Source organism: Pseudophryne corroboree, chromosome 5 (assembly GCF_028390025.1).
Source record: "Pseudophryne corroboree isolate aPseCor3 chromosome 5, aPseCor3.hap2, whole genome shotgun sequence".
Classification (NCBI taxonomy): Eukaryota; Metazoa; Chordata; class Amphibia; order Anura; family Myobatrachidae; genus Pseudophryne; species Pseudophryne corroboree.
In genome coordinates this window covers 745,958,085-745,970,803 of record NC_086448.1, presented here as the reverse complement: position 1 = coordinate 745,970,803, position 12,719 = coordinate 745,958,085, and the positions used below count along the sequence as shown (strand labels likewise).

Sequence of the window (12,719 nt, the reverse complement as noted above, 5' to 3'; positions counted from 1 at the left end):
AGCAATAGTCTGCTTAGAAGCAAGAGCACCCAGTTTGTTGGGTGCATACAGGATAACAGCAAGTCAGTTTTCCTGACTCCAGCCGTCCTGGAACATATTTTCAGGGCCCTGACAACATCTAGCAACTTGGAGTCCTCCAAGTCCCTAGTAGGTGCAAGGCACCACAATAAGCTGGTTCAGGTGAAACACTGACACCACCTTTAGGGAGAGAACTGGGGACGAGTCCGCAGCTCTGCCCTGTCCGAATGGACAAACAGATATGGGCTTTTTTGAGAAAAAACCACCAATTTGACACTCGCCTGGTCCAGGCCAGGGCCAAGAGCATGGTCACTTTTCATGTGAGATGCTTCAAATCCACAGATTTGACTGGTTTTAAACCAATGTGATTTGAGGAATCCCAGAACTACGTTGAGATCCCACAGTGCCACTGGAGGCACAAAAGGGGGTTGTATATGCAATACTCCCTTGACAAACTTCTGGACTTCAGGAACTGAAGCCAATTCTTTCTGGAAGAAAATCGACAGGGCCGAAATTTGAACCTTAATGGACCCCAATTTGAGGCCCATAGACACTCCTGTTTGCAGGAAATGCAGGAAACGACCGAGTTGAAATTTCTTTGTGGGGCCTTCCTGGCCTCACACCACGCAACATATTTTCGCCACATGTGGTGATAATGTTGTGCGGTCACCTCCTTTCTGGCTTTGACCAGGGTAGGAATGACCTCTTCCGGAATGCCTTTTTCCCTTAGGATCCGGCTTTCCACCGCCATGCCGACAAACGCAGCTGCGGTAAGTCTTGGAACAGACATGGTACTTGCTGAAGCAAGTCCCTTCTTAGCGGCAGAGGCCATAAGACCTCTGTAAGCATCTCTTGAAGTTCCGGGTACCAAGTCCTTCTTGGCCAATCCGGAGCCATGAGTATAGTTCTTACTCCTCTACGTCTTATAATTCTCAGCACCTTAGGTATGAGAAGCAGAGGAGGGAACACATACACCGACTGGTACACCCACGGTGTTACCAGAACGTCCACAGCTATTGCCTGAGGGTCTCTTGACCTGGCGCAATACCTGTCCCGTTTTTTGTTCAGACGGGACACCATCATGTCCACCTTTGGTATTTCCCAACGGTTTACAATCATGTGGAAAAAACTTCCCGATGAAGTTTCCACTCTCCCGGGTGGAGGTCGTGCCTGCTGAGGAAGTCTGCTTCCCAGTTTCCATTCCCGGGATGAAACACTGCTGACAGTGCTATCACATGATTTTCCGCCCAGCGAAAAGTCCTTGCAGTTTTTGCCATTGCCCTCCTGCTTCTTGTGTCGCCCTGTCTGTTTACGTGGGCGACTGCCGTGATGTTTTTCCCACTGGATCAATACCGGCTGACCTTGAAGCAGAGGTCTTGCTAAGCTTAGAGCATTATAAATTTACCCTTAGCTCCAGTATATTTATGTGGAGAAAAGTCTCCAGACTTGATCACACTCCCTGGAAATTTTTTCCTTGTGTGACTGCTCCCCAGCCTCTCGGGCTGGGCTCCGTGGTCACCAGCATCCAATCCTGAATGCCGAATCTGCGGCCCTCTAGAAGATGAGCACTCTATAACCACCACAGGAGAGACACCCTTGTCCTTGGATATAGGGTTATCCGCTGATGCATCTGAAGATGCGATCCGGACCATTTGTCCAGCAGATCCCACTGAAAAGTTCTTGCGTGAAATCTGCCGAATGGAATTGCTTCGTAGGAAGCCACCATTTTTACCAGGACCCTTGTGCAATGATGCACTGTTTTTAGGAGGTTCCTGACTAGCTCGGATAACTCCCTGGCTTTCTCTTCCGGGAGAAACACCTTTTTCTGGACTGTGTCCAGAATCATCCCTAGGCACAGCAGACGTGTCGTCGGGATCAGCTGCGATTTTGGAATATTTAGAATCCACCCGTGCTGTTGTAGCAGTATCCGAGATAGTGCTACTCCGACCTCCAACTGTTCCCTGGACTATGCCCTTATCAGGAGATCATCCAAGTAAGGGATAATTAAGACGCCTTTTCTTCGAAGAAGAATCATCATTTCGGCCATTACCTTGGTAAAGACCCGGGGTGCCGTGGACAATCCAAACGGCAGCGTCTGAAACTGATAGTGACAGTTCCGTACCACGAACCTGAGGTACCCTTAGTGAGAAGGGCAATTTTGGGACATAGAGGTAAGCATCCCTGATGTCCCGGGACACTATATAGTCCCCTTCTTCCTGGTTCGTTATCACTGCTCTGAGTGACTCCATCTTGATTTGAACCTTTGTAAGTGTTCAAAAAAATTTTTAGAATAAGTCTCACCTAGCCTTCTGGCTTCAGTACCACAATATAGTGTGGAATAATACCCCTTTTCTTGTAGTAGGAGGGGTAATTTAATTATCACCTGCTGGGAATACAGCTTGTGAATTTTTTCCCATACTGCCTCCTTGTCGGAGGGAGACCTTGGTAAAGCAGACTTCAGGAGCCTGCGAAGGGGAAACGTCTCGACATTCCAATCTGTACCCCTGGGATACTACTTGTAGGATCCAGGGGTCCTGTACGGTCTCAGCGCCATGCTGAGAACTTGTCAGAAGCGGTGGAACGCTTCTGTTCCTGGGAATGGGCTGCCTGCTGCAGTCTTCTTCCCTTTCCTCTATCCCTGGGCAGATATGATCTTATAGGGACGAAAGGACTGAGGCTGAAAAGACGGTGTCTTTTTCTGCAGAGATGTGACTTAGGGTAAAAACGGCGGATTTTCCAGCAGTTGCCGTGGCCACCAGGTCCGATGGACCGACCCCAAATAACTCCTCTTCCTTTATACGGCAATACACCTTTGTGCCGTTTGGAATCTGCATCACCTGACCACTGTCGTGTCCATAACATCTTCTGGCAGATATGGACATCGCATTTACTCTTGATGTCAGAGTGCAAATATCCCTCTGTGCATCTCGCATATATAGAAATGCATCCTTTAAATGCTCTATAGTCAACAAAATACTGTCCCTGTCAAGGGTATCAATATTTTTAGTCAGGGAATCCGACCAAGCCACCCCAGCTCTGCACATCCAGGCTGAGGCGATCGCTGGTCGCAGTATAACACCAGTATGTGTGTATATACTTTTTATGATATTTTCCAGCCTCCTGTCAGCTGGTCCTTGAGGACGGCCCTATCTATAGACGGTACCGCCACTTGTTTTGATAAGCGTGTGAGCGCCTTATCCACCCTAAGGGGTGTTTTCCAACGCGCCCTAACTTCTGGCGGGAAAGGGTATACCGCCCATAATTTTCTATCGGGGGGAACCCACGCATCATCACACACTTTATTTAATTTATCTGATTCAGGAAAAACTACGGTAGTTTTTTCACATCCCACATAATACCCTCTTTTGTGGTACTTGTAGTATCAGAAATATGAAACACCTCCTTCATTGCCTTTAACGTGTGGCCCTAATAAGGAATACGTTTGTTTATTCACCGTCGACACTGGATTCAGTGTCCCTGTCTGTGTCTGTGTCGACCGACTAAAGTAAACGGGCGTTTTAAAACCCCTGACGGTGTTTTTGAGACGTCTGGACCGGTACTAATTGTTTGTCGGCCGTCTCATGTCGTCAACCGACCTTGCAGCGTGTTGACATTATCACGTAATTCCCTAAATAAGCCATCCATTCCGGTGTCGACTCCCTAGAGAGTGACATCACCATTACAGGCAATTGCTCCGCCTCCTCACCAACATCGTCCTCATAAATGTCGACACACACGTACCGACACACAGCACACACACAGGGAATGCTCTGATAGAGGACAGGACCCACTAGCCCTTTGGAGAGACAGAGGGAGAGTTTACCAGCACACACCAAAAACGCTATAATTATATAGGGACAACCTTATATAAGTGTTTTCCCTTATAGCATCTTTTTATATATTTCTAACGCCAAATTAGTGCCCCCCCTCTCTGTTTTAACCCTGTTTCTGTAGTGCAGTGCAGGGGAGAGCCTGGGAGCCTTCCCTCCAGCCTTTCTGTGAGGGAAAATGGCGCTGTGTGCTGAGGAGATAGGCCCCGCCCCTTTTTCGGCGGCCTCGTCTCCCGCTCTTAACGGATTCTGGCAGGGGTTAAATATCTCCATATAGCCTCCGGAGGCTATATGTGAGGTATTTTTAGCCAAAATAGGTATTCATTTGCCTCCCAGGGCGCCCCCCTCCCAGCGCCCTGCACCCTCAGTGACTGCCGTGTGAAGTGTGCTGAGAGGAAAATGGCGCACAGCTGCAGTGCTGTGCGCTACCTTTAGAAGACTGAGGAGTCTTCTGCCGCCGATTCTGGACCTCTTCTTACTTCAGCATCTGCAAGGGGGCCGGCGGCAAGGCTCCGGTGACCATCCAGGCTGTACCTGTGATCGTCCCTCTGGAGCTGATGTCCAGTAGCCAAGAAGCCAATCCATCCTGCACGCAGGTGAGTTCACTTCTTCTCCCCTAAGTCCCTCGTTGCAGTGATCCTGTTGCCAGCAGGACTCACTGTAAAATAAAAAAAATAAAAAACCTAAGCTAAACTTTTCTAAGCAGCTCTTTAGGAGAGCCACCTAGATTGCACCCTTTTCGGCCGGGCACAAAAATCTAACTGGCTTGGAGGAGGGTCATAGGGGGAGGAGCCAGTGCACACCACCTGATCGGAAAGCTTTACTTTTGTGCCCTGTCTCCTGCGGAGCCGCTATTCCCCATGGTCCTTTCAGGAACCCCAGCATCCACTAGGACGATAGAGAAAAACACGGTAGTTTAGTAAATTACAATGTTGGGGGTTTTTGGGGGGTTTTTCAAAAAGTTGCATTCTCAAACGGCCGATGTCAGCCAAGATTGATCTCTGCTGACATCGGCTAAAACCCGAGTCTTCGTAAATATACCCCAAAGTCTAAATAAACTTTGGAAGGGAGGGACCACTCGCATTGCTGAAGCCACTGACATAATAACAGCCCCCTAGTTGTGCAACCCCAAAATATAGGTCCTGTAATGATCTGTATAGTACACCGTAAAAGGAACACAGGCAGACCTACCCACCCAGGAATGTGTGGTCTGTGCCCTACTTTGCTTCTATTCTTCTTTCTATAAGTGGGTTGATTGTAAACAGAGTAGAATCGGCTTTAAAGAGCGAGAGGGTGAATTCCATTGGTGAAACACAACCCCACTATGTACCACTTCAACTTGGTCTTTTATGGAGTGCAAGCTACTAAAATCAAAGGTATGGGGAATAATTAACAGAGCGCCATTTATTGTAAAGGGAGTCCTTTGTAGGGTTTTGCCTTTTAGGGTGTGTACGTCCAATGTGTAATGGTTGTCTGTCTACCAGTCCTTGGTGAGAAATTGTGTACCTGTGTCTGTCATTTCTCTTTGGAATTGGTGACACCAGTGAGGAGCACATGAATGTTTCTAGACTTCATGTTTTCATGTAATACTAGTAATAGTACCTAGAGTTGCCCGGCCAAGTCTGTGACCAGACATCATTAGATTGACACTGAAAGGGGATTTTGTATGTGGACACCTGAGTGACTGTTTTCCTGCAGCTGCAAGTGATCTGCCAGATAGCAGTGCTAAGGAGCAGGGCAACAATTTTCCAAAAACAGATCCCAACATCTCTTATGGTTTTCCTTGGAATGTCATGCTACAATGAGTTAACCTGTGTGTTAACTATGCAGTCTTTCTTCTCCAACACTGTTCGTTTCTGCTTGTGTCTAACATTGCAATACCTAGATGTCTCTTCATCTGTATCTTGTATGGAAATGTGCACATGCATTGGCAGATCTTGCCATTGAACCAACGAAGTTTGAGTTATGTCCTATTTGGACACAAGTATTGGCAATTTTGAAAAATCCATCCAGTTAGTGCTTGGTTAGAAGGCAAGAGGCTATAGGTCATAGGGGGTCATTCCGAGTTGATCGTTCGCTAGCAACTTTTTGCAGAGCTGCAATCAGATAGTCGCCGCCCACGGCGGAGTGTATTTTTGCTTTGCAAGTGTGCGAACGCTGTTGCAGCCGACGGCACAAACATTATTTTTTGTGGTTTCCGAGCAGCTCTGGACTTACTCAGCCGCTGCGATCACTTCAGTCTTTTTGGTCCCGGAATTGACGTCAGACACCCGCCCTGCAAACGCTTGGACACGCCTGCGTTTTTCCAACCACTCCCAGAAAACGGTCAGTTGACACCCACAAACGCCCTCTTTCTGTCATTCACCTTGCGATCGGCTGTGCGAATGGATTCTTTGTTAAATCCATCGCCCAGCACCGATCCTCTTTGTACCCGTACGACGTGCCTGTGCATTGCGCTGCATACTCATGCGCAGTTTTGCAGAGATTTAACCTGATCGCAGCGCTGCAAAAAGTTGCTAGCGAGCGATCAACTCGGAATGACCCCCATAGTTATTAACCATATGACTGGATTTTCCACCCAGCTGCATCATCATCTGATCAGATTGGCCACTTCCCTTTACATCTTTGTCCTGACCCTAATGTTTGTCCTTAACAATAATATCCACTCCCTTACTACCTAAATCTCCTCCTACTAATTCTGTACGTCATCTGTGGCTGTCCCTAAAGCCTGTCCCAGAAAGCCAGATCTTTCTGGGACCAATCCTATACAGTACCCCACAGTCTCCTTCCTTTGCCAACCCTTACGTATATCGGTCGTCTGTAAAGCAAGCTGGTCCCTATCTAGCTTTGTGCCAGTCTCTTTATACAGTATGTGTATGTCACTGTAACTTCTCCAATTTAACACTCTGCAATAGGTTTAACACTGTATAACTAATTATTACTGTTACCCAGTTGGGTTTGTTGTAGTTCTCGATGTTACAAACATTAGTCTGATTTGCAGAATAATACAGAAATTCTCCTGCTGTAAATGGTTTCTTTCTGCAGATATCCCCCTCCGACAAGTAGTGGCAGAGGAATGTGTAGCCTTCCTTCTTAACTGGAGAGAAAATGAGTACCTAACGCTACAAGCACCTGCCTCCATGGTGCAAAGTAATCCCTATTTGAAGGTAAGATAATTATATCATCCGTTTTTTGTTTTTTCAATACACTTGAATGTAATCAGAGTCTAGTGCTGTAATTTTTCAGCACAGTATTTACAGTGGTGCTTGAAAGTTTGTGAACCCTTCAGAATTTATTATGTTTCTGCTGAATTTAAAACTACTTCAGATTTTCACACATGTCCTAAAAGTAGATAAAAGGTTACAAAACCATCTCTGAAGAGTTTGGACTCCACCAATCAACAGTCAAAAAATTCCAGACCATTATTACCCTCCTCAGGAGTAGTCGACCAACAAAGATCACGCCATGAGCAAGGCATCTAATAGTTCGCAAGGTCACAAAGGAACCCAAGGTAACCTCTAAGCAACTGAAGGCCTTTCTCATATTAGCTAATGTTAATGTTCATGAGTCCACCATCAGGAGGACACTGAACAACAATGTTGTGCATGGCAGGATTAGAGAAGAAAGCCACTGGTTTCCAAAAAGAACATTGCTGCCAGTCTGCTGTTTGCTAAAGATCACCTGGACAAGCCTGAAGGCTATTTGAACAATGTTTTGTGGACAGATGAGTCCAAAATAGAGATTTTTTTTTGGTTTAAATGAGAAGCGTTCTGTTTGGAGAAAGGAGAACACTGCATTCCAGCATAAAAACCTGACACCATCTGTAAAACAATGGTTACATCATGGTATCATGGTTTGGATCTGTTTTGTTGCATCTGGCCCAGGATGACTTTCCATCATTGATGAGACAATGAATTATACCAGAATATTCTAAAGGAAAATGTCAGGACATCTGCCCATGAGCTGCATCTCAAGAGAACGTAGGTCATGAAGCAAGACAATGGCCCAAAGCACAAAAGTCACTCAACCAAAGAATGGTTAAAGAAGATTAAATTTAAAGTTGTAGAATGGCCAAGTCCGTAATCCAGTCTAAATGTTGTGGAAGGACCTGAAGCCAGCAGTTCATGGGACGAAACCCACCAACATAACAGAGTTAAAGTTTATACAGAGGAATGGGGTAAATTTGCTCCAAGCCGATATTCAGGACTAATCAACAATTGCTGGAAACATTTACAAGCAGTTATTGCTGCACAATGGGGTCATACCAAATACTGAAAGCAAAGGTTGACATACTTTTCCCACTCGCAGATATGGGATATTGGATAATTTTCATCAATAAAAAAATGAACAAGTCTAATTTTTTTGTCTCATTTGTTTGATTGTGTTCTCTTTGTCTACTTTTAGGACTTGTGTGAAAATCTGTGCTAGTTTTAGGCCAAATTTCAGCAGAAATGTATAAAATTCTGAAAGGTTCACAAACGTTCAAACACCACCGCAACTCCTTTGTACGGTGACAGCCTTATTGTGTCTTATCTTTCAATTGTACCATGTAGTTCACATGGATATAGACATTATAAGGGGGCTGTCCCCACTGCCTAACCCTAACCCTCCTGCCCTGTAGCCTAACCATAACCCTCCGAGGGGGGTGCCCAACCCTAACCCCCCGGGATGCAGCCTAATCCTAACTTCCCCCTTCATCCCCACCCCACACACACACACACACACGACTTACCTCTGCACCGCTGTGGTATGTCCTCGTTCGAGATCCCGGCGCCGGGATGTTGCTCCCTTTCTGAATGCCAGTGTCTGTATTCAGACTAGTGTCGGGATCCCGGCGTCTGTATTCTGACTACCGGGTTCCCGACAGCCGAGATCCTGACTGCTTCCCATTATAAGCTGTAGTTTCTCTCTGCATCTACTAATCTTTGCAGTTATTGTGACCTGCATTATATAAATCCATTACAGGGTGTGAGAAGATGCTTTGTTTTATTCCTAGCTCGGCCAGCTTTTGGCAGCCACATGCAAAGAGCTATCGGGACCAGATAGCCGGAGATCAGCTAAAGACCTATGGGAGGTGGTGGTAAATATATGCAGCATTTCCAACCAGTACAAGCGCAGCAATGACGGCAGGATCAGCCTAATAAAGAACAGAGACTCCACAATGGGCATCATGTATAGGTGTGTGGTTAGATGAATGCGCAACAAGACTGTTTATGGCAAATCTCCGTAAAGTGTTCCGTCTGCGCAAGTATAATCTTGTACGAGTGACCTATTCCAATCCATTGTTTCTGGTTGAATCATTCAGGCACTCTTAAAACATTGTGATTAAAACCGTTCTAATGGCAATTGTTTATTAGATTACTTGTCTAATGGTTTATTATTCCCATTGTCTCGTGTTCTAGGAGTGAACTTCTGTCTTTCATAAAGAAATTGCGTGTAAGTACCTTTTGAAATGCTTTGCATTTAAATTGTCTGTTTTTGTTTCAATAACTTGCTGAAGGCCTAACGTCTCTGTCTTGAGTATAAATTTAGGGTGTACATTCAAAAAGCTTTCCAATAAGTGCATAATAACTTCAACATTTTCTTAATGGGCCATTAAACTTTACCCCTACCCTTGCTTTCCTGGCTGTGCGGAATGAAGCCCTGCTGGGAGGCACCATTGTTGTACAACAAGACTGCCCTATTTTAGGCTGTACATCCATGCTAGAAAGCACTTGGGCAGCTGAAGGTACTGCAGGGCTTCTATAGCTCCACATCCATTTTTAAGTGGTTTCAATTAGCTAACGCAGGAAAGTCTCTGCTATTGGGGGTCATTCTGACTCGATCGCACGCTGCAGTTTATCGCAGGAGTGCGATCGGGTCAGTACTGCGCATGCGCCGCAGTGCGCCGGCGCATGCCAGACGGTCGAAGGCCGTCGTTGCCTAGCGATCGCGTCTGCCTGATTGACAGGCAGAGGCGGTCGCTGGGCTGGAGGGGGCTGGACAGCAGTGTTAAGCCGCCATTTCGGGGGCGCGGTCCAGCCAATGCAGGCGTGGCTGGACCGTTGGGCGGGCGGGCCGCGGCGGCTGCGTTATGTCACGTGCAGCCGCTGCGACCCGGGCAGCCGCAGGAGCTGCGCTGACCGGGAGTTACTCAAATGCAAAAGCATCGCCGCTGTGCGATGCTTTTGCACTTCTGCGGGGGAAGGGGGGGCACTGACATGCGGGGCGGACTAGCCCTGTGCTGGGCGTCCCCCCGCATGTCTGAGTGCCTGATCGTAGCTGTGCTAAATGTAGCACAGCTGTGGTCAACTCGGAATGACCCCCATTGTTCTGTTGCAGGACTTCAGATTGGTTTAATTGCTTTTCCTTGATACTTGAATTATGCATGAAGCAGGGTTCATGTGTGTACTCAATGTTGTTTTGTTAAGCCTATGCAAAATATCTTTAATGTATTTCAATACACTCCAGTAATATCTTTAATGACCTGTTCATAATGAAATGGGGCCACTAATAACTATCCTGTGAATCTCAGGTTGTTTCTTTAGTGTACTATAAGGTTAACCCGTTCGTGTTTGAAGTTGATGCTTTTGTTGCAGTGTTTGGAGCTTGCTGCACTGTTAAGTTCAGCAGTGGTTGGCAAGTCACAGCTTGGTTTTTCCTGATGATAGTGTTTGCTGTATGCAGTCGGTGTGCAATGCGCATTAAATTGGAGCACTGCGCGGTACACAAATTTCTCAGGCAACAATTAAAATCTTTTTGGTTTTGTTTTCTAGTATTTAGAACACTGAAATTATATTGTGTGGCAGAAATCACATAGATGGGGTAAAATCCAACACACTTTCCTCCTTGGGCAGGATACAGCTTCATATATGCAGGATTTGCAGGTCAGGTTTATAGGCAGTTCTCACAACAGCTGATAACAGTCCAAATGCTTGTAGTCAAAAACATTGCACGTTCCAAATGGCTCATAACGTGTCCCCACGCTCCCACCTATCGCCTGGGCACTAACTGCCATCAGGAGCAAAGTCTCTGTTCCCTGAACACATACTTAAAGGCAGATTACAGGTGCTGTTAATTAATTAGCCTAGGTTCTGGTTGACAACTGATTGAGGCACAACCTGGTCTGGACCCTTCAGTCCTGCTGCTCTGCTAAACCTGTAAAAACCTAATTTTCCACATTAACTCCATGTGGAACTATGCTGTCCCTGCCACAGTTGATTTGGCCATAGTCATACTGGGACTCTCAACAATCTCCTGCAAGTCTAGGTCATTTGTAGTTGAGCAAATGCTGTGATGTCTTCAGGCTGACATAAATAGACTGTGGCTATTTGTACGTCAATGAGAAAGTGTATACATTTGTTTTTCCACAGGAACCATTGGTTTTGACAACACTGCTATCTTTATTTGTCAAGCTTTATAATCTCGGGGTCAGTATACAGTTATATTGTTTTTCCTAATACGGTATTACAAAAGAATAAAAAAAAGTATTTTGAAGACATTTCTTTTATACTTCCCACAGGTGGATGTTGTGAATGATATTACTGCAGAGCACATCACTATTTGGCCATCAACCATTCCAACGTAAGATATGTTGTCACTGCTATGTGGCATTTTCTTCAAAGTTTCCATTATTCTCGTTGTGTCTCCTCATAGGTTCCTCCGGGATGTAGTTGTGTGACCGGCGGTCAGGAGACCACCGGTCACAATACCACGTCTGTATGGTGACCAGCAGAATCCCAAGCGTCGGTCATACCCAACTTGTTCCTCCCTATTTCCCACAGAATAGTGTATCATCACATAGTTATACACTAAGCTCAGAGCACCTTACCTAACAATGCTCCCTCATGTCATATAAACCTCATACGTTATAACCACTATACCGTTTCTTTCCATAATAAGAAAAAAGAGAACATACCACAGTCTAAAGTATGAAAATTAAGTAAAAGTATGTAAACAAAGCCACATCACTGTGAAATGTCATCCTAAACTATTAAATGATGTACAGAAGAGAACGTTTCTTGATGTTAAAGTTGGTACTGGGTATAAAAGGTAGGGAGAGTAGAAGCCAAATTCTTGTGCTCTGCTCTATTGCCTTATAAAAGTGTGAAAGAGAAAGTCAGTAAGAGAAAGCCGTCAATCACTGCTACATTACAACAAGTGGAAACTGATAGTTACTTCCAGTGCCCACCTCTAGCATGCAGACAGAGGACCTCGTACAACCTTCCAGCATGCCCTATAACCAACCCTGCTACAGGGACCCGTAGCTACAGGTGCTGCTTCCTGTAATTCCTTGCAGTCACTTCCAAGATTTGTTGTATGGATTGACATCTAGTTATTTGGACGACAATGCCGACTCGAATTCCTGCAGTGACTGAAATCCAAAGCCCCCTTTGTCTGCGTGCTGAAATAATGCATATTTGGAGAAGAGAGCTACACCATCAGACCACACCATGCCTGGATGAGAGCTGTGCTTTGGAATTCCAATGCCGTTCTAGTGGTTGCTAGATAATACTCCCTATGGCAGAGATTCTCAAACACGGTCCTCAAGGCACCCCAGCGGCCAAGCAATAGATCGACTTAAAATCTGGACCGCTTGGGTGCCTTGAGGACTGCGTTTGTGAACCTCTGCCCTATGGCATACTCACGTTATTGGTGACCATGTGCCCAGCTCCTTTCACTAAGCAACCCCCATAATGTCAGTGTGGTCACCAATATAAAGGAACTCTCACAGCACCACCCTTTAAGCTCAACATCAGAATTTTGCACTCAGGTTTGAAAACACTTGTAAAGTGGTGATTGCCAGGCTAACGGCGTAGAGCCACCAGGATTAGATGGGGATCCGGTCTGAAGATCGACAGTGTCTAGGTCGACAATGTTTAGGTCGACCAC

The 12,719-nt window shown here is 45.9% G+C and overlaps 1 protein-coding gene across 2 annotated transcripts in view; it reads left to right on the top strand.

Moving 5' to 3' along the window:
- The window catches only part of INTS8 (integrator complex subunit 8), a 198,937-nt gene that overhangs the window by 109,892 nt on the left and 76,326 nt on the right, over nucleotides 1–12,719 (top strand). For both annotated transcript variants that reach the window (XM_063924132.1, XM_063924131.1), the window contains 5 exons: nucleotides 6,894–7,015; nucleotides 8,845–9,026; nucleotides 9,251–9,284; nucleotides 11,201–11,257; nucleotides 11,350–11,411. In XM_063924132.1, coding sequence (XP_063780202.1) covers nucleotides 6,894–7,015; nucleotides 8,845–9,026; nucleotides 9,251–9,284; nucleotides 11,201–11,257; nucleotides 11,350–11,411 — 457 coding nt within the window. The remainder of the gene's footprint in view (nucleotides 1–6,893; nucleotides 7,016–8,844; nucleotides 9,027–9,250; nucleotides 9,285–11,200; nucleotides 11,258–11,349; nucleotides 11,412–12,719) is intronic.